General features: G+C 44.2%; 1 protein-coding gene across 1 annotated transcript in view; it reads left to right on the plus strand.

Annotated features, from left to right (window-relative positions):
- Positions 1 to 22,771, plus strand: part of LOC138489003 (von Willebrand factor D and EGF domain-containing protein-like) — a 3,370,177-nt gene that overhangs the window by 2,068,786 nt on the left and 1,278,620 nt on the right. The window contains exon 14 of the mRNA XM_069616529.1: positions 392 to 562. Within this exon, the coding sequence (XP_069472630.1) occupies positions 392 to 562 (171 nt within the window). The remainder of the gene's footprint in view (positions 1 to 391; positions 563 to 22,771) is intronic.

Below are 22,771 nucleotides of genomic sequence, written 5' to 3' on the forward strand. Positions count from 1 at the left end.
GTGTTTCTCCAATCTCATTAACTCCTCCTGCAGGACTTTCAGCTAATCATTTAAAAATGGTGGGTTCCTTTGTGGTTCAGCCTGCACGTGTGCCATTGGAGATGCTATTACAGTCAGCAATAAATACGGTTTAAGGAATTCATTTGCATGTGTCTAAGCATTGGGAACGCGTTATAAGACTTGTAATTTTTTTAGAATTTAGAAAAAACAGTCAGAAATAATATTTTTCGAATTCAGGAGTATCACTTTGTCACCTCTCAATATATCAATAGCATAACTTTTAAATTGCAAGAAAAAGCATGGCAAAAAACGTGAAATATAAGAGAGTTCATCTTTTTATGCACAAGCCACCATTCAACTATAGTGAGACCCACTCTGCTTTCCTTTGAAGTTTGAACAGTATGAAGGGGATGACTGGAGGCCAAGTAAGCAAATAACAACTAAAGCAAGCTATCTTAGCTCCAAAGCTGTTGACTGCCCGATCCTTCCGTTTAATGGGACAGAAGTGGAAATTAGCAGTTTCCTGGCCGAAAATCAACCATTTGCAAGATGGCGAGTGAAAGTAAGATTCTCTTTGTGTATTCCTTTCTTCTCTTTCCTCTATTTCAGGGAAATTCTCACATTTTGGAATTAGCTCAATATTTAATGAAAAGTATTCAATCATATTGCATGGCTACAATTGTAAGAGACATGGAGAAAAAAAACTGGGTGAAAACACTCAGCTTGACAGTTGCTCTCGTGCTGTCCCCCTTCCGGGGTTACTCAAGGAGTTTTTGCAAACATTTTTTGGGGAAAAATGATGGTTGAAGTTCATCGAATATGTCTTTGCAATGTCTTCTAGTTGAAGTCAATAATCAAAGTATACACCAGAATTCCAATGTGATTAGTATAGAGGAAGTTTAATTGTAACATTTTAAATGGAAGGAGAAGCCATCTTGCCTTAAGATGCGTTAGATAGCTGTAATGCCAATGCATTTTGGAGCATTAAACTCCTTCTTCAGGGCTGTACTCTCTTGATTACAGTAAATCATAACCATACAGAATCAAAACAATGGGTACCAATGCATAATCATATAGTAATCAACATAACAATTATGTGTTTTAAGCCATGCATGAGAATAATACATACAACGAATGTCCAATGACAACACGTGAAAAGGAAAGAAGAACAAAAAATAAAACATGAACAATCAGCGTTCTGATAGTATTTAACTTAATCTTAGTCTCTGAGTGCGTTAGATCAATACTTGTAAGGGTACCTTTAGCTTGCTGCCTGATGCTCATGTGGGCGCCAGTATATGTGATTATTCAAAGTTTATAATCGATAACCTAAAAGAAAATGGTATGGAATTGTGTCAGTCTTGTTAATGCCGCTAGAATTGTGTCTACAGTCATAAAAATAGTGATGAGTGATTCATTACTTACACATCCCATGGGCGTGTATATTAAACGCGCTGCTTTATCGTGATCCATCTTAAATCTGTGGCTCATGGGTAGATCTATAGTAAATAAAGGGATTTGAAACACTGGGCCTCATTACGACTTTGGAGGTAGCCATGCCGTTTTTAGCGGCATTGCTACCCCCAAACTCGGGTCTGGGTCCCGCAAAATGGGAATTATCGGGCCATTCCGACCTTTGCGGGCCCTGTAATTTCCATTTGCGGGACCCGCTACATCCCCATTCCCATTTGAGCCCCCATAGGGCTCAAGTGGAATGGGGAGGATGCTAACAACAGACTCGTTAATGACGGGTCTGTTGTTAGCATCCTGCTCTGCTAGCGGGTGCTGCTCTGCATGTCTGGTCTGGCCAGGCATGCAGAGAGGGACCCGCTGCAGAACTCGTAATGTGGTGGCCCGGTTTGAATGGTGCCGGTCCCTTACCGGCACTGTTCATACCGTGGCCGCCACAGTCATAATGAGGCCCACTGTGTCACTAACTGAGCCTGAATATTGGAGGCTTCTGTGTTTGCCGGGAGAGCTCGTAGCTTTCCTAATTCTACTCGAGAAGCGTCGCAGAAATGAAGAGTGTGCATGCAGCGCTCAATCATCTGTTGATATACCTTTGCCACGGTGTCTGCAGGAGATGCCCAGGGCACACCGGGAGGTGTGTCTGTGATCCAGGCGCCTCACGCTCCAATCTCAGCCATGAAGCCGGGGCGGGACGCGCAGACTGCCGAATCTAATGGCAAAGTAGCATGAATGTAGACTATGAACAAACTGTGTTTGTAAGTAATGGCAGAGGTTACATGTAACACAGTAAGAAACAAGCCCTTGGCAGGTGTTGAGTCGTTCCATGGCAACCAGCCTGGTGACATGGAAATGGAGAGTCCTTCAAGGCTAAAACCTAAGAATACCCTGATGTTAAATGTGTGCTATGTGAAGTAATATACAAGCAGAACAATTGGTGAAAGGGTTATCTCTGGAGAAAAACACAGCGTTGTCTATTTTTAGCAAAAAAAAACTAGGATGGCTGTAGCCTGTAAAAACGAATTGAGGTACATATGATTGATCCATTATAGGCATGGTAAGCACACGATAATAACTCCAGTTAAAGGACACCACCAAAAACAAATTTGGAGTGAAAAGAGTCAATTGATAGCGGAAATAACATTAAGTATTCACTGCCCTTAATGCCCCAGTAGATTAATGATGCAGGCTCATTGAATGTCAAGGTGCTGCCTAACTGGAAAATTAGGGCAAACAGAGGGTGCCATATCAATGAATCATTAATAATGACTGTTTGTGTAACATATTTATTGGTAGTATACTGCAAACGAAACCAGTGCTGTTAATTACAGAACGGTTACACGTGCATTGCCGTGGGCAAGAGATAGGTGCATCAATTACAGTCAGTACATAGAAAACTATTGTCTCTAGAATAAACATACTCCAAGATCTATTTCTGGAAGGGAGTCAAGAGATTAAATGTAGCACAGAAAGTTAATCTCTTTGTTGATGCCAGTCGAGTTTCAAATTCATATTTTCATGCAGATTGGACGTGCTGACCACCTCCAAGATTTGAAATCTGACCAGTGATAGATTGTGTTTTTTTCTCTCCACTGTATGGCCAATGCAGAGTTCATGTTGGAATTACATATGGAAGACCCATGTTTGTTCCATCTTGTTTTACTAATCCATTTATATTTGCCGACATAATATAAGCCACATGAGCATTTTATCGCATATTGGTGCTGTCACATGTTGCAAAATGTTTAAGCTAAATCTTCTGGCCTGTACGGGAGTGATTTATCGTGTCTCCTTTGCTGATGAAGCTGCAATTAGTGCAGTGCAAACAAGGGAATGTTCCAACTTGTGTGCTGGGACACTTGATAGGTGGTCTAGTGGAGACGAGTTGGTCTCGAAGAGTTCGGCTCCTTTGATATGCAAATATGGGAGGTTCTTTAAAGAGATGTTGTACTCTTTGGTCTCAGGTAAGTATTTGCCAATTTTTATGGATAATCTTCTTAATCTGATAGCTCTGTAATGAGAATTTGTAAACATATACCAATGGTGGGGTATCATTCATTTCCTTGGTGGTAGACAAGAGTTTCTCAATATAGAGGATGCATCCTAGCTGTTGCATTGTCTATATCAGTATTCATGTATCCTTGTGCTAAGAATTTTTTGCACATCTCTGTTCTCTTTTATATAGTCTTCTGGGTCACTCACTATCCTCTTTGCTCGTAGAAGTTGGCTGAAGGGGAGATTGTGGAAGAGACTATGCTGGGGGAAGCTTAGGCGATGTAATACATTGTTTCTGTCAGCCTCCTTTTGGTACAAATTTGTATTATATCCATCTGCATCAATTCTATTCCTTATGTCGAGAAAATGTATCTCAGAAGTAGATGTTTCATGAGTGAACTGGATCCTTAGATCGATGTTATTTAGGTAACCAACAATAGTGCCGGACCAAATACCAAAGATATTGTCTATATATCTTATCCACAAATATATCTTACTTTTCCATTCTACATGTGTTAAGACATGATCATTTTTTAATTTAAACATGAAGCAGTTGGCATATGTGTGTGTAATCATAGTCCCCATAGTTGTCCCTGAGACTTGAAGAAAACTTATCTTTGAACTGGAAATATGAGTTCTTTGAGATAAATTGTAATACCACAAGAATTAATTCATTTTGTGCTTGGATTTCTGGGTTTCTAAGAAGCATCAATTCTATAGCTTCATGTCCAGGGTCATGAGGAATCGATGTGTATAAGCTTTTGACATCAACTGTGAATAGGATACATTTCTGGTTGAATGTGGTAGATCTTAATAGTTGAACAAAAGGAGTGGTGTCTTCGATATAAGTATTTGTCTGTTGTATAAGCAGTTGTAGGAAAACTCCACATATTTACCAAGGGGTAATAAAATACTGTTCATGCCAGTCACTATAGGCCTGCCGGGTGGTTTTAAAGCATCTTTATGGACTTTAGGTAGCGTGTAGAAATTCAAATTCCTTGGGTGTTGATTAAGCAGGAATTTGTATGTATTTTGATTGATCCATTTCAAATATTTAGCTCTGCTTAACAGTTCTTCTGAATTCAGTTTGATCTCAACTGTGGAATCTCTGTCAAGGGGGGCATAGACATTGGCATCCCCTAGTTGTCTCCAGCATTCAGCCTCATAATCACTGGTATTCAAAATAACTGAAGCCCCACCTTTGTCTGTCGGGCATATAGTAATCTCCTTTGTGCAGTATAGGATCCTGATTAAAGTCGTCTCTTGTGGTTTCAAATTCTTATGGGTGGGATGATTAAAGTTCATTCTTTCGAAGTCCCTGATGACTTTTGTATGGTAAATCTGTACTGATGGAATAGAGATAGGTGGCATGAAGTGGCTTTTTGCTTTGCATTCCTTAAAATCAGGTTCATCATCAAGAGTAGAGCTTTGTTCATTAATGTCCAGTTCATCCTAAAACATCTCCAATTTCAGTTTCCTGCTAAATCTAAAAAGTTCAATCTTACTGACAAATAATGATGTCCCATATGTGGGCACAAACCTCAAACCCTTTTGTAGGGTCTTCTCTTCACGTGGTGTCAGTGGTCTATTGGAAATATTAGTCCCATGATTCTGTACAGAACCATGCAGTCACACACTAAAGGCTGTCTCTGATAATGTCCAAAACAATATTTATCACAAGCAAAATAGCTAAGAGTACTTATTCAGGAGCATTACAGAAACACATTGTTCATGGAACAATAATGTAAACGACATAACAAAAACAAACCAGAGCCAAATGTTCACTAGCACCTCCATAATTTCCCCCAATATGCAACAACACATCATGCACAAAGACATGCTAACGCATAAATCTTCTCTATCACATCAAAAATCATTTCAATGAAACAAGCCACTGTCATGGGTAAGGGGCCAACAAACAAATCAAAGGTCATGCAATATGGTTACAGTGAGTTATTACACAGAACATTTGCCAAGGACTTGGGGTATTCTGTAATTAAAGCTGCAAGGCACTTTACAAAAATGTTAGGAGGCCCTATACCTTGTTTAAGGACCAGGGTCCATTCCTCTCTTCCTATGGCTCTGCCACCTGCCAGTCAAATAAATTCACTAACAGTCTAGCAACAAACACTTCTTTCTTGGCTTCATTGAGTGGTCACTCCTTTGTTGCACTTCTCAGGATATTGTTCTCTTTGGTGTCCAGTTCTACCACTTTAGATGCAAGGGTCCATTTGGTAACAAGCCAAGTCGCCAAGTGTGTATGATCAATGGAATGGCTTAGGTGCCTGGGTGCTATTGGCAGACTATGCAGCAGTTGTTGCCAGCTCTTGGGTGATAGACACGCTGCCAGTTAAGTACCCCTTGGGTTAGGCACTTCCTCATCCTCCTTATCTACCTTGCTTTCTCTAGAATACCATTTTACTTGCTCATGTTTTTCCATAAACACCCTACATTGATCCAAATTATCTTATTCTCCCTATTGGCCTTTAAACCATCTTTACAGCTTCTTTCTTGTTTTTCCTGTTGCCCATTTCCTCCTCTTCAGGAAGGTATTCACCACCAACTCTCTTAGGGACACTACAAAGTGTCTATTTGCTCCTCTCTGATCTCAGTAAATCATCTTCAATCCCCTCCATTCTCTCTCTCTGTTCATCCTCCTGCTTCATCAACTACTCACCAACCTCCTACTTTCTCTCTATACCCTCCCTTGCCTACTGCATCTGCTGCAACAACTCCACTATTACTCTTCTGCTCTTTCCTCTTTTCTCCCAATTATTTTCTACCTTCTGCTACACCTGCCTCTTATCTTTAAACCTCCTATATTCCCCCTTTCTCTTCCCTTTATCCTTCATTGTCCTTTTACTGGACCAATACCACTTTCAGTCTTACTCTCCTCCTGTTTGACCTTTCTTCTTGATCTCCTGTAACATATCCTGCACACTTTAATTCAACACACCTCTCTCGCTACAGCTTCTAGCGCTAACTTACATATTTCCCATAGAAAATTGGGCTTATTATATCTGCACAGGCCTGCCTCTGTGTCAATAATTGCCGATCCACATTCAACTGTCTCTCTCCCTGATCTGAACTGAAGTGATTGGTTCCCAGAATAGAAATGTGTCCGGTCAGCCAAGTCACTACTTGGTCTCCGCAATTGTCTCTGGAGCTGTGAACTGAGTCTTCTTTAGGAAAACCAGCCTTCTTGATTTTGTAGCTACACCTCAGAGTCTCCACGGGCCCAGTGCCTTTTGCTGTTTTGTGGTAGGTTTTTTAAGGCCTTCATGCGTCCCCAGTTGCCAGGCTCACTGGTGTGTAGGGTCTTCTGTTTAATAATTACTTGCATCAAACTGATTTTAAAATCCAAAGGTTGCTGTTCCAATGCAGGAATCATTGCTTTTAAAGAGCTTTCTGTCACTAAACCTTTAGGGCCTCTCACTCCTATCCACAGCATCTCTTGTTGTGGGGCCCCCACCCCTTTCATGATTCTGTCCTAGGCTACTAATTTTTGCTGCATGCTCACTAGTGTTTAACAGACATGTGGCTTCCCTAAGACTGTGATGAACTGTGATTTCTTAAGAATCCTCTGTTTAGCTCAACTGTGGTCTACATCAAATAACTGGTCATGGCACCTCACCCAGATGGTCTCTTCAGTCTCATTACCCAAACTAAGACATGGGAGCTCAGTCTGAGTTTCTTCCTGGGTGGTGTTGCCACAAGTCTAGGTTCTGTGCCAGCCACCTTTCTCTTCACAGAGCAAGGTTTCTTCTCGGTGGTCAATTATCTTGGATAAACCCTTGCACTTCCTATTAGCATTTTCTTAACTGCATTCTCCCCTGTCACAAAATGCCATGCATTGCTCTAGAGTTTGTGTTTGGAGTGACCAAGGTTCCTGATGCCACCATCTGCTACATGATATGTGGAGAGGATCCCCTAAACCCCTGGTCCACTCCAATTCCACCTGTGAGCCTGCCAAGAACTTGTCACAAGAGCAACTTTGTCAACATGGCCCCTTTCTGAGGGATAATGCCAGTGGTACCATCTCATACAGTTGCAGGAAAAATACCTGTGAAGACCCTATTATACACTAGCTAGATTCCCATTTCAGCAATCACCTGAATTCGCAACATGTTGGCAGGAATAGGGTGTCGCAAAATCAAGGTCTCCTAGCTCTCATACACTATCACACTGGTTTTAGGAGCTTCAGAAAAGAATGCTCAGGACCAGCCGATCACCAAGCACTCCCTTTGTGGTTGCACAGACTCTAAATATTCAAGATGGTGAAGCACTAAGAAGAAGCTTCAGTCTGTGGAGAAATGCAGAAACACAGACAGGCAGGCAAAACTGTTAAGAAAATGCACAGACCAATCACAGGTCTGGAGTCTGGACACTGCACTCTTGGAACTCATACTAAGACATACACATGGGGATGAGGTTTGGAGAGTAGAGAAAGAACATAGAACAATCAGGTGTTGGGATCGTTTGGTGTACCCGTATACTTTGAGAAGAAGCACATTGGAGTAGAAGAAGATAGTGCTTTGGATTTGGCATGAAAGAGGAGAGTGGGTGAAAGGGAAAGGAGAAGGAGAGCTGCTGGATAAAAGATGTGGTGCCTAGGAGAGGACCGATAGATGAGAGTTGGAGGAGGGGAAGATCTCCAGATGAAGATACAGGAGATAGTCCATAGATGTTTGCTAAATGGTATAATTCATGGGTTGTTGAGGAGAGAGAGAGACCCCAAAGATTTTGGAGAGAGAGATATGTTAGACATTGGTGAGATATATACGCCAGAGCTTGGGGAACAGATACACCAGATGTCCAGCAAATATATATCACAGAGGTTTTGGAGAGTTCTATCCCAGAATGTTGGGGAAAAGGTACCACAGGGTATGTGGCAATGCATATCACAACAGCATGAGAAAGCCATAATCCAGAAGTAGGAGAGTAGTGGACATTTATTTATGTATTTATTAATTGGGTATGTATAAAGGGCCTATACAACAAATGGTGTTTCATGGTGCCAACAAGACAAAAAAAGCATGGGACAGGGACAAAAAACCAACAATAACGGTCCTACTAGGCCTTGTGTCATTCGGATTGTGCAAGTGCAGCAACAAGAAGTGCAGGAGGGAGGGGAGTGGAGAGGAGGTAGTGCCGGCCGGGGGAAGGGACAATGCTAGGGTGGGAGGGAAGTGCAGGGGAGAGTTGAGACATACAAGTGCATGGGCAGGAGGGGGAAGAGAGGGCCCCCGGGGCTAGTCAAGTGCTAAGGGTGGCCAGGTGGGCAAGTGCAGGGGATGCCGGGAGTGCAGGGAGTGAGGATCACATCATATGTGTGAGGGTCGGGGTGGACAAGACTAGGTAGGGATGCCCACCCCACAAGGCTAGTCAGGGTTAAGGGGCCCAGAAGGGCAAGGGTTATTAGGGGGGATCAGGGAGACCAGGATGTTGGGTAGACTGGGCAAGGCGGGCCTGGTGCCCTGTAGGACTCAGAAGGGGCCAGCAGCCAGTCAATGAGGCAGAGAGGGGCATTAGCAGGGGAGGGGCAGAGGGAAGGAAGAAGAGAATAGGAGGGTCTTGAGAAGCTTCTAGAACTTAAGGAGATCCAGCTCAAGCCTGAGAGGGACAGGGAGGTCCTATTTGGGATTGGTTGCAGGGGGCAAAGGGAGGATAAAGGCAAAGTGAGGAAGAGGCTGTTACATTAGTCCAGCTTAGAGAGGACCAGATCTCTGGATATATCGGGCCTCATTACAAGTGTGCCTGTCCGGTAACAATGATGCCGGTAAGCTACCGGCACCGTTGTTACTGGACTAGCACACGCCGAGTTCTGCGGGCGGTGCCATCCCACCACGAGGTCTGATTTGGCGGGCAGAATGGCACCCACCCCCAGACTTTGACAGAAGCACTGGCACTGTTGCCGTTTTTACCGGCATGGCTACTGCCGCGATTGTAATGAGGCCCATTGAGTTTCTGGGGGAAGGTGAGGAAAGGGAGAATGCCTCTGAAGAGGTGTAGCTGAAAGTGGGACTTCTTGTCAAGGTCTGTGTTAGGGAGAATTCTCATTTATGGCTAATTTCCCTCACCTAGTGAGTCTCCCAGCAGCTTTGATGGACTTCTGTAGTTTATTTCTTTCCACCTGGTAAGGGTGAGAGCTCTTCCCCCACTCTTAACTGTGTTTTGCCATGTGTTTCCCTCTGTTTTTGTGATTGTGGACTCTGAAGTACACCACTTCAAGTAGCCCGCTTCTTAGTTTGTGTCACATAGCACCTTTAGTGCCGTGGCACAGGGTTGTCTTTGAGACTTCCCTCGACTCCATTTCTGAGGCGACTACTGTCCCCCAGAAAAGGGTAAAGTTACCATTAACTTTACTTAGTCAATCTACCACAGATCCAGTACACCCCATCTTCCATGGAGTACTGGAAAGGGTTAACTCGTATCCCTTTTTATCTGTACCTCCTCGAGCATTGTTTCGCTCTTTTAACATTTAGACTTGGCTAGTGGCAGTGGTATCTATCCTAACTTTTCTACCGCAATTATATTAGATAAACGTGGTACTGTTCTTGGCTATTATATTAGCCTCGAACATAAACCCGTTTGACCAAATCGTCTTTATTTTGGCTCCGGTTGGGTTTATTCGCCATTCCTTTTTGTTAAAGTCCCTCTTGTGTTTTACTTTGCGCGGCAAACTAGGTTCGCCTTCTTTGTTCACTGTCTTTTGGCGGGCTTCTGCCCAGAAGCCCTCCTCAAGGCGCCTGGGTGTCTAGGTGGGCTGAATGTGAGGGAGGGGTGTAGTCACCCCCAGCATAGGGTAGTTGTCCGGGCTGGACAACCCCCCTTCTGGGTGATTGACAGCCAGGCTGCGTGAATGGGGGTTTTTCGCATAAAAGGCAGGTCTCTTGGGCTAGAAGTCAGAGAGCCGCCACTGGTGCTACAAGGAACCGAAGAGAAGCAGAGAGAACGACGGCTGCTGCAACTACCCCGTCCCGGTGAAGCCCTGCTGCAGTCCTGAGCTATCTGCCCTTCAACGACTCAGAGAAGATCCAGTCCGGAGTGTTCTTCCCTTGAGCTTGGTGGGGATAACCATCTCATCTTCTACAGCCAGAGGATCCTCTTCCATGGTCGAAATCGCTGCACACTGCTGTAGTGGTCCAGATAGCCACCTGAAGAGCCTCTCTGTTATTAAGGAGCGCACCTTTTATTCCGTGTCACTGCTGCCGGCTTCATCCTTGTGTTGTGTGACCCCCTTCAGAGGTCCTCCCTTCTCGAGGAAACTCCAGGAATCGTGGGTCTGCGGGAAACCAACAGGAACAACTGCCAGGGCACCAGCTGCACCATTGGAACAAGGTACTGTGTTCTGTTGAGGAAACTGGGTGAATCCCTTTTTCTTCATTTCCAAGGCTTGACCTTGTCTTCCCTCCTTCTTATAACTTTTGCTTCCGAACATTGACAATATCGAAGTACTTTTGGCTCCGTTGAATCATGAACTGTTATACCGTGTGATCTTCGGCAACTGGCCCCGGTGTCCTTTGACCCTGTCTCCGGCCCTTTGACTTTCAAACTCCTGTCTCTGAGTGTTTCTTGATTCTGCCTGCCTAACAAACATATTGCCTGTGATTTTTGCCTCCAACTCCCTCTGGGTATCTCAGGTGCTAAGTGTGTTTTTGCCCCGGTAGTATTTCATGTCACTGATACGTGTTTGTTTGGTAGACCGAACTGTCAAAAAGTGATCCCAATCGTATCCGTGGTAAATGTTAAGATGAATTGCTGAACTCGAACCTGGAGGGGCAGAGGTTCAGAAGGCCAGCCTAGTTTCTTGGAACAGGGTAACCTCTGGACAAGCCAGACAGGGTAGTGATGGCGGCGGTCAAGACTAAGTCTCAAGAGGGGTGAGGGTGACTGAAAGTCCTCATTGAGCACACAAAGCAAGGACACTTACAAATTACTCCAAACAGGTGTTATATTAAAAATATAGACACATTTATTGCAAGGCCTTTGTAACATCGACCATAGCAAAGAATCACAATAATACTAAAGTAAACCAACACATCACAATCAATACAATATATATATAGAAGACCGAGGGGTCTAAGGAGTTATGAGCATGTAATATGTAGACCACCTAGATGGGGAGGAAAACAGGCAGTGCAAGTAATCATTAGACCCAGTTCAACATCAGAAATACACCTAACTAGGAGGAAGTCCAAGCCCTACTAAGAGAGGAGCCTTATGCTCAAAAGTACCTGCACGCGCTTGTGCCAATGGACAGATTAGGGTCTCTTCAAGGGTCTCTGACAGTTCAGGAAGGTAGATGAAGCGATGAAGAACAGGACCGCCACTACTCGAGCAAGGCCTCCACTTGCGGGCAGAGGCAGAGTGAGAGTGCGGGAAGGATCCGCTATTTCGCAACAGCGGTAGAAAAGAAAGGGCTCCTGCGCTAGGGGCCACCAGTTGGGGTATTGACTACTCACCGGTCTCTGACGCAGGCAGACCCAGACTTCGCCAGTTCAGTTCACGTTGTTGGCAGGTTCGGCTGCGATGATCAGGACATCTCGACACTGTGTAGATTCTGCGGTAGCAGGATGCAGGGGCGAGGGTGTCCCAAATGCAGTGAACGTGCACAGGTTGTTACCAAAGCAAGGCAACACGGCAACCGCATTTACTCTGGTCCGGGCGCACTCGTCTCACTTCAGACCTGGGAATGCCAAGTGTACGATGTTCAGTGTGAGGGTGCCGTGGACACAGAGCTAGCAGTAGGCCAAGTTTCGAGGGCTTCCTCAAAACAGCAGCGGTGACAGAGCAAAACGTCCTGTGTAACCAGCCCACTGGTTGGCCCAGAGACACTTCCGAAGAGGCTTACGTGCAGGGTTTGATGAAGGTGCCGGGAATAGTTGATCCCACTATTCCAATGGGTCGAAGCGCCTTTGCAGACCTTATAGGACGATCAGATGCAGAGGGGTCTCGCAGGACAACAGCGGTTCAGGGTGCCAAACCTTCAGCGGCTCACCAGCGGTTCCTCTACTCAGCTTCTTGTTGCAGGATACTTGGTTCCTTATTCCTCGCTCGGTGTGAACTCAGGAGATCGACATGGTAGTGGTGTTTTCAGCCTCCTCTTATCCAAAGTTCCCTTCGCGCCAAAACGGAGAGGACCCAATGGGAGATCTGCTCACAAACACTCACGCAATACGTGGACATATCACGGACCTCGGGGTCCCAGGCATTCAGGACACTCCAGACTCTCTGGCACCCAGGATGTGTATTGGGAACAGACATATAACACTAAGGGTATTGCTAATTCGACCTACAGGAGGTCTGTATTTTCATTTCTTCCGAAAAATTAGATACATTGTAACACACTATGTAACACACTGTAGAAGGATTATTCTGTTCAACATACTCAATATGTAGTCTGATAGAATCTATCTCATAAGGCAGCAAAACATTATTCTCATATTTGTTTGTTTTCTCTTATGTTTCAGTGTGTTGATCCCAATTGTGGACCATCCACCTCTGGATAATAGTCAAACAGGAATCTAATACAAGTAACTTTCTATCTATTAATACAATTGTTAGTTATACAAGTAAAAATCAATTGCCAATGTTTGAGAAGAACTAGGCATTTTACATTAGATAATGCCTAATATTTAGAGTTTTTCAGGGCTATATGTGCACTACATTGTGTGAAAAAACCTTTTATTGTCCAATGTGGTGCCAGCCGCTAGAAAAGTCTGTCAATTTGAACTAATAACACACAATACATCAAAAGAACCTCTGCTACAGGGTTCTTTTCCAACGTCTAAAAACTGTACAGATAAGAATTTCTTGAGAGACCCGGTATACATCACAGGTCAAATCGAATTAAATAAGTCTGTGACCAGTTGTTCTGTACACAAATCATAAAAACGCATTGGACCCGCTCAAGCTGTATCGAGGTCGACCGGTTTCATAACCCTGTTTTCTTCAGGTCATCTTCTTCACGACTTTGTTTCTAACCATGGGGTATCTACTCCCTATGTGGGTAAGCTACTTGCTCCCATTTATGTGTGTTCTTGCTCCTAGTAGACAAATGACAAAAGAAAGGGTGAAATGAAGGGCTAGGGTTCCAATTAGCACCTTGCTTATCCCATGCTTGTGTTTGCTGCCATGCAAAGAAACTTTTGGGGTGTGTATCTAGGTGATATCACCAGGCTATATGTGGGAAACCATTTAGTTTATTTTTCAATTTCCGCCTGTAAGTACATAAAACAAAGGGAAAGGGGGTGAGAACCGTGCTCAGGGGGTGTTCCAATTTGTCTGGTCTTGTCTGGAAAATGTGTGCTAGGGCATAAACCTTATACCCCAGGGTAAGTGATCCGAGTGCCCTTCGGAAAACTAGTTTACTGCAATATTTGTAAGTGTGGCACGATTGCACTGTGCCGCGGAGGAAGAGAAAAAGGAAGCCGTGGATTCCTACTGTAGCATTGACAAAACAGAGAATGGGAGGGTGAAAGCCTCTGTTATACCCAGTTGTCATAGGAAACAGTGTTTATACATGTGGACGCCTATGAGACCTATCAGACCTATGCGCTATGCAGATGCTGGACCAACTTACCAGCTCCAAAAAGAGAGGAAGAGGGAGGGACCACCAGGCCCCACCAGCATCTGCTAATGCCCCTTTTTTAGGACCACGAGGAGGCAACAGGGGCAACAAGGGCAACCAGCGATGGCAAGGACAATCCCTGCGGGTTACTCGCAGCAGAGGACGAGGCCTTCAACAGCCAGTATTCCTCTAGTGGTGAATTTGTCCACATATACACTCACTGAACCAGAAGAAGAAGTCTTACAAAAGGGTCTCTTATTTGTTCCGACTGCATACTATGACCCATTCCAAACCAGAATAGAGGTCAGTCAACTCATAAGGAAAATTAGATTAAAACAATTTATTTCAGAAAACTCATCAGGCAAACAAGATGCTACAGGCTTGAAACCACCGTCCCAATTCTATCCTCCGCATGGCGCCAATACAGTAGAGTCTACAACCTTTGAACAAGCCCTCCTCAAAAGCATCAGCAAAATGGAGGAAAATATTCCGTTTAGACATTCCAACTGCAGCAAACAACAACTGGCAGCATTAAAAACCATTGCTGACAATGAGGCTATTGTCATAAAACCAGCGGATAAGGGTGGCGCCACGGTAGTGATGAATAAATCTATATGAGAATATGGTCCAGATATTGTTACAAGATCCCACAAGCTATCGGATTCTCCCAGGTAATCCCACTAACCAATTGAAAAACCAGATCCATACCATCATTGAGGAAGCAGAGGCAGAGGAATATATAAGCGCTAAGGAAGCAGCCTTCTTGACGCCAACACACCCATGGATACCAGCGTTTTACGCTATTCCTAAGATACACAAGGCCATCATTCCCCCCCCTGGTAGACCCATAGTATCAGGGATCCAATCAATTCTTGAACCACTGTCACAATTTGTGGATCACTTCATCAAAGACGAAGTACCTAAAATGCGTGCGTACATCAAGGACTCCACAGCCATGTTAAACCTTCTAGATACCCTCACTTTCAATCAGGAAACAGAAGGGCTTGTCACCATGGACATAGAGTCCCTGTACACAAAGATACCTCAGCAAGCCACCCTCTCCATGGTCCAACGCCTACTGGAATCAGCCATTGAACTTTACAACACACCATCCACATTGATAATTCAATTAGCAGAGATAGCTCTGACAAGGAATTTCTTTATATGTAACGACATCTTCTACCAACAGATATCCGGGACAGCCATGGGGGCTACATTTGCCCCTAGTTTGGCAAACTTGTTTGTCAATGCTTTTGAATGCGATGCCATCTATCCAGTCACCAATCCTTTTCTAGACAAAATAAAAGTTTGGAAGAGGTATATAGATGACATTTTCATGATCTTCACAGGGACACAAGCAGAGTTACAGGAGTTTCAAACATCGCTCAATGTACAAAATGCTTTTTTGAAATTTACCCTGGAATTCAGCAAAAAAACTGTTCATTTCCTGGATCTAAACATCATGGTAATCGCAGAGAAACTGTGCTCAAAAATATACAAGAAGGCAACCGACAGGAATGCCCTGCTGGCATATTCCAGCTATAATCCGCAAGCCTTAAAAGATAATCTTCCTTTCGGCCAGTTCCTACAATACAGAAGAATATGTACACAAACAACAGACTATGAAGAATAAGGTAGAGCTTTGAACAAACTTGTTTGTCAATGCTTTTGAATGCGATGCCATCTATCCAGTCACCAATCCTTTTCTAGACAAAATAAAAGTTTGGAAGAGGTATATAGATGACATTTTCATGATCTTCACAGGGACACAAGCAGAGTTACAGGAGTTTCACACATCGCTCAATGTACAAAATGCTTTTTTGAAATTTACCCTGGAATTCAGCAAAAAAACTGTTCATTTCCTGGATCTAAACATCATGGTAATCGCAGAGAAACTGTGCTCAAAAATATACAAGAAGGCAACCGACAGAAATGCCCTGCTGGCATATTCCAGCTATCATCCGCAAGCCTTAAAAGATAATCTTCCTTTCGGCCAGTTTCTACAATACAGAAGAATATGTACACAAACAACAGACTATGAAGAATAAGGTAGAGCTTTGAAGAAACAACTGGCCAACAGAGGATATCCAAAAAGGATCATTGATGCCACGTATAGAAGAGCCCGTAACATTCCGAGAAACACGACTCTGGCACAATATCCTAAACCGCCTACCCAGGAAAATATCATGGCAGTGTTGAGCTATTCACCTATGTTGAATAAGCTCAAAAAAGAAATCAAACAGTTATGGCCGATCCTCAATACAGGACAGCATAACTTGTCCGTACCGAAATTTGCTATCAAAAGGAGGACCAACATCCGGGACAAACTAGTGAAAACACTCCGTGAAGACAGAGTAACACACCCTCCAACAATTTGGAACAGCACTACCCCTTCGGGCCATTCACCATGTGGTTTGTGTTCTATGTGCCCCCAAACGGAGCGCACAAGAGAAATTGACCTAGGTCTATGAACCCCTTGGATACAACGTCATTTTACCAACTGCAACACTGCAGGAGTTATCTATCTGATAAGATGTCCTTGCATTTTGAAATATGTGGGCATGACGATGAGACCAATTAAGAAACGGATGATTGAACATCGGTCCTGCCTTAGGACCAAAAAGCTGACAGCCCCGATGGTGAATCATTTTATAGCCAAAAGACATAGCCCGGAAGATTTCAAATGGACAGTGATTGAGAAAATCCAAATCCCGAAAAGAGGTGGGAACTATTACAATATGCTATTTAGAAGGGAACAGAATTGGATATTCAGGCTTAACACACATAGGACTGGCCTGAATGCATTGATCCAATGGAATGAACTAGCGGTCCTCCCATCGTAGATCCATTTTATTTTATTTAATGATTTTGGCAAGTATGTACAAGTCCCCCAGTCCATCTGGATCACAGGAATTACAACATGCGGGGTAGAGTACATTTCCCTCCTGACTGTGCACTCAGTAAGACTAGGCACATATATGCCTCTAGGTACACTCGTGCCTTTTGCCTGCCAAGCAGTTTTGATGCCAAATGTTAAGGAACGTTTAAAAATGTTTAAAAATGTTTAAAAATGTTGAAACATGTTTTCAGGCTAACAACATGGGTGAGAGGGCAGTTTTGCCAAATAGAACACTCTGTTTAGAGATCAAGATGTGTACGCACCTACCACTCACAAAATTGTAAATGTGTAATTTAGTCCATAGATCACGTAATATTTTTGGCTGCTCCGTGGCCACAAGCGAGCAGGTTGATATAAACACAAGAGACGCCCACATATACAAGTCACCTTCTTATGCAATCATCATTTTCTGATTGTGTCATTGGTCATGAAAAGGGCTTTGTCTGCTACATATACCAGAGGACAACAAATGTGTTCTCAGTAGGCTATACAGTGGGCATGGTTTTATTAAAATGTGTGAACATAACATCCACATTAATGTATACATTGGAAAGACTAGTGGTACTTTACCCATATTTACATACACACAGGTTATCCAGCAACATTACTTCAAGATTGGGGACTTTTATTACCCCTTGAAGTAAGATGGGGTCACAATGATAGGTTTAATAAACATCCTCTAGGAACATCTACGCTCCCGGGCAGGTCATTTACTAGCTCTGGATCTCAATGTGCGATCCTCCCGCTCTTTTTTAGGGTGCATCATGCACTTGCCCGGCATATGATGCATTGTAAGCCTCCTTTTGAGCCCACATTAAGCCCTAATGCACGTGGCCACGTTGTTTCGTTCTTTCGTTTTCCCATATTAGTCAAACGAACTACATCGCTGCCTGTTCTAAACATGGCCGCGCACAGGACCAGCGCCAAGATGGCGCTGGAACCACAGTGCCCATATTAGACTGGCTGCAAGTTTGCCCCTATAGCAGCACCGTTTTGTCAAGCACAGCAGTAGCTTGGACAGCGTGTAACAAACAAGCCGCTCGGCAGACGCGATTCACCCGCATTCATTTCGGGTAAGCTTCTGTTCCCCCTTGTTTTCCTCCCTTGTGTTCCCTTTGATGCTAGTTTCCAGTTTCCTTGGGGCATGTTATTAACCACTTCCCCGTGCAAACGGCCAGGTGTTTTTCTCTAATCGCCGCTTTGGTTGATCTTAGAGACTCTTAAAATTACACAAAAGTCAACATTTGAAAGGCACGCATTCTTTTCATTTAGTTCCATCCTTCTGCTTGCTTGCAGGTCCCGCCTCAATAGCACCATATCAGCCACAGGAAAGGCAATTGCCACACGATAAGAGCACTAGCAAGAAGTGCCGGCGGTCTCTCCCTCTTCCTCTCTTTTTGGAGCTGGTAAGTTGGTCCAGCATCTACATAGCGCATAGCTCTCATAGGCGTCCACATGTATAAACACTGTTTCCTATGACAACTGGGTATAACAGAGGCTTTCACCCTCCCATTCTCTGTTTTGTCAATCCTACAGTAGGAATCCACGGCTTCCTTTTTCTCTTCCTCCGCGGCACAGTGCAATCGTGCCACACATACAAATATTGCGGTAAGCAGGTTTCCGAGGGGCACTCGGATCACTTACACATGGGGTATGAGGTTTATGCCCTAGCACACATGTTCCGGACAAGGTCAGACAAATTGGAGCACCCCTGAGCATGGTTCTCACCCCCTTTCCCTTTGTTTTATGTACTTACAGGCGGAATTTGAAAAATAAACTAAATGGTTTCCCACATATAGCCTGGTGATATCACCTAGATACACACCCCAAAAGTTTCTTTGCATGGCAGCAAACACAAGCATGGGATAAGCAAGGTGCTAATTGGAACCCTAGCCCTTCATTTCGCCCTTTCTTTTGTCATTTGTCTACTAGGAGCAAGAACACACATGAATGAGAGCAAGTAGCTTACCCACATAGGGAGTAGATACCCCTTGGTTAGAAACAAAGTCCTGAAGAAGATGACCTGAAGAAAACAGGGTTATGAAACCGGTCGACCTCGATACAGCATGAGCGGGTCTAATGCGTTTTTATGATTTGTGTACAGAACAACTGGTCACAGACTTATTTAATTCGATTTGACCTGTGATGTATACCGGGTCTCTCAAGAAATTCTTATCTGTACAGTTTTTAGACGTTGGAAAAGAACCTTGTAGCAGAGGTTCTTTTGATGTATTGTGTGTTATAAGTTCAAATTGACAGACTTTTCTAGCGGCTGGCACCACATTGGACAATAAAAGGTTTTTTCACCCAATGTCGTGCACATATAACCCTAAAAAACTCTAAATATTAGGCATTATCTAATGTAAAATGCCTAGTTCTTCTCAAACATTGGAGATTGATTTTTACTTGTATAACTTACAATTGTATTAATAGATAGAAAGTTACTTGTATTAGATTCCTTTTTGACTATTATCCAGAGGTGGATGGTCCACAATTGGGATCAACACACTGAAACATAAGAGAAATAAAACAAATATGAGAATAATGTTTTGCTGCCTTATGAGAGATTCTATCAGACTACATATTGAGTATGTTGAACAGAATAATCCTTCTACAGACCGTGATAGTGTGTTACAATTGGGAACAGACATCCCAGCCCACATCCTGGAGGCATACACACAAGGCATGCAGAAGCCCGCAAAAGCTTTGGGTTTCACGGGAAAGTGCATGACCAAATAAGGACTGAACCGGGTCGGCTCGACCTGGGGAAGGTGAAGGGGCAAGATGGCCAAAGGACAGGACAAAGAACCTTGTGGCATGGCCATTTTGGAGCCAGGCCACTCATTTGTGCCAAATGAGGTAAGCGCGGATAACATGGCAAAAAAGGGTTCAAAACACAAGAGAAACGATAGCTGCCACCAGTCCTTTCTGTGACACACTTGCACAGTTCATAAAAAGTCCAGCGAGAGTTTCTAGGGTCTTTGGAATGACTAGAGACCCAAGAGCGCGGTAAAGTAAGTTACAGTGCACTCCTGTTTCATGTTGCACAAAAGCTGCAACATGAGGAAAGGACTAAGGGAAACGAAGTCTCCCACTACTGACTGTCTTAAGGGCTTGTCAGTTTCCCCACAAGAATTGAGCGAAATCCCAGAGCAGTACGGCGGAAGGCTGCGCTTATCTGGCAAAGTCTAGATCAGGGTGTAAAACAGCAACAAAAAGTTTGGGGGTTGACACATGGAGGGAAAATTACATACAATCATGAAATCTTTCCTAACACTCGCCCCTCCCAGACTAAGGACAGGGGGAACTAATCCACCCCTAGATGAGCTTCTTGTTCAGGTTGGTTAAACATTCTGGACAGCCCATCAGCATTGCTATGTTGGACTCCTGGCCTATGCTCAATAGTGAAGTCAAAGCCTTGTAGATTAATGGACCACCTAAGCAACTTTGGATTCTCTCCCTTTATGTTCATTAGCCACTTTAAGGGCTTATGGTCAGTTTGCACAGTGAAGTGGGTCCCATAGAGGTAGGGCCTCAGCTTCCGTAGGGCCCACACAACAGAGAAACATTCTTTCTCTACTGTGGACCATCTGAGCTCTCTGTCCTTAAACTGGTGACTAATGAAGCCAATAGGGTGTTCCTTACCCTTCTCATTTACTTGTGATAGTACAGCTCCTATCCCAGTGTCAGAGGCATCTGTCTGCACAATAAAATGTCTTTGGTAATCAGGGCCCCTGAGAAAAGGGGCCTGGCACAAGGAGTCTTTTAAGCCATTGAAGGCTTTCTCACACTCTTCAGTCCAAGTTTCTATCTTGGGTTTCTTAGGAGTGGTGAGAGCAGTCATAGGGGCAGCTATGGTGCCATAGTCTGCCATGAAATTTCTGTAATACCCAGTGAGTCCTAAGAAGGCTCTCACTTGGGTCTGTGTAGTGGGGGTAGGCCAGTCTTGTACTGCTTGTACTTTACTGGGTAGAGGCTGTATCCTCCCACCACCATCTTCATGTCCAAGGTAAACCACTGAGCCTTGTCCAATCTGGCATTTACTGGCCTTTATGGTCAAGTGGGCTTTCTGAAGAGCATGTAACACAATCCCAAGGTGTTTCACATGGTCTTCCCAGGTGGCACTGAAAACTGCTATATCATCCAGATATGCAAGACAGATTTCATCCAACCCATTCAACTCATGATTCATAAGCCTCTGGAAAGTGGCAGGTGCATTCTTCAATCCAAAATGCATTACCCGGAACTGGTAAAGACCCCCTGGAGTGGAGAACAGTGTCTTCTCCTTGGCATGTTCTGCAAGGGCTATTTGCCAATAGCCTGCAGTGAGGTCAAACGTGCTGAGGTACTTGGAGGCACCCAAGGTATCCACCAGCTCATCTGTTCTAGGCAAGGGGTGTGCATCTGTCTTGGTGACAGCATTCAGAGCCCTGTAATCCACACAGAACCTCAATTCAGAAGGACCTGCTTTTGGAACCAGAACCACAGGGCTGTACCAAGGACTACTGGAGGGTTCAATCACCCCAAGATCTAACATTTTGTTGACCTCCATCTTAATGTAAGACCTTATTTTGTCTGACATCCTGTATCCCCTACTTCTGGTAGGTACACTTTCTCCTGTGTCTATGTTATGTTTGCACCAAGGTGTCAAACCAGGGGACTGTGAAAACAGGGGGGAAAACTGTCTAAGCAAACTTTTCACCTACGCCTGTTAATCAGAAGTCAGCTGAGGGGCCACTCGGACACCCTCAAAAAAGCTATCTGAAGGACTGCTTTGAAACAGGTCAGGGAGAGGTTCAGACTCCTCTTCCTCGACATCTGAAGCCAATAGCAGTGCTGTGATTTCAACTCTTGGGATGAAAGCCTTCAGCCAATTTACATGGAACACTTTTGGAGCCTGTCCAGGCCTTCCACGGTCCACTAAATAGTTGACCTCACCCAGTGCCTCCACCACTGTGTAAGGGCCTGACCACTTATCCTGTAAAGCTCTAGGCCTTATGGGATTCATGATCAGGACATGCTGACCAGGTGTGAAGTTGATGAGGGAAGCTTTCTGGTCATACCAATGTTTCACCATAGCCTGTCCTGCCTTCAACTTGTCACTAGCCAGACCCATCAAGAGTACCATCCTTTTTCTGAGCCCTAACACATAGTCTACTACATTGGTAGTAATAGCGGGAGTGGGCATCTCCCATCCCTCCTTGACTATGGCTAAGGGTCCCCGCACAGGCTGACCAAACAGAAGTTCAAAGGGGCTGAAGCCAACACCCTCTTGTGGTACCTCTCTGTAGGCAAACAGTAAGCATGGTAAAAGAAGATCCCATTTTCTTCTTTGAGGCTCTTCCAGAGCCCCAATCATACTTTTTAAGGTCCTGTTAAACCGTTCCACCAGACCATTGGTTTGGGGGTGGTAGGCAGAAGAAAACTTGTAGGTGACCCCACATTCTTTCCACATATCCTGAATATACTTTGACATAAAGTTGGTGCCTCTGTCAGACACAACTTCTTTAGGGAAGCCAACACTAGTAAAGATGCCAAGTAAAGCTTTTGCAACTGACCTGGCAGTCACAGTTTTTAATGGGATGGCCTCAGGATATCTGGTGGCATGGTCGACCAGAACCAGGAGAAACCTATTGCCTGCGGATGTTTGGGGGTCAAGGGGACCAACTATGTCGATCCCTACCCTCTCGAATGGTACTCTGAATTGTTGAACCACTATTACCAGATAACTGGCAGGAGGCACAACTCATGCAGTGACTTCTACTTGCACCCCCATCTTGGGCCAGTAGAAGTGCATGGATAACCTTTGCTTGGTCCTCTTAATACCAAGGTGACCA

This window comes from Ambystoma mexicanum, chromosome 9 (assembly GCF_040938575.1).
Source record: "Ambystoma mexicanum isolate Mex_15411 chromosome 9, UKY_AmexF1_1, whole genome shotgun sequence".
NCBI lineage: Eukaryota > Metazoa > Chordata > Amphibia > Caudata > Ambystomatidae > Ambystoma > Ambystoma mexicanum.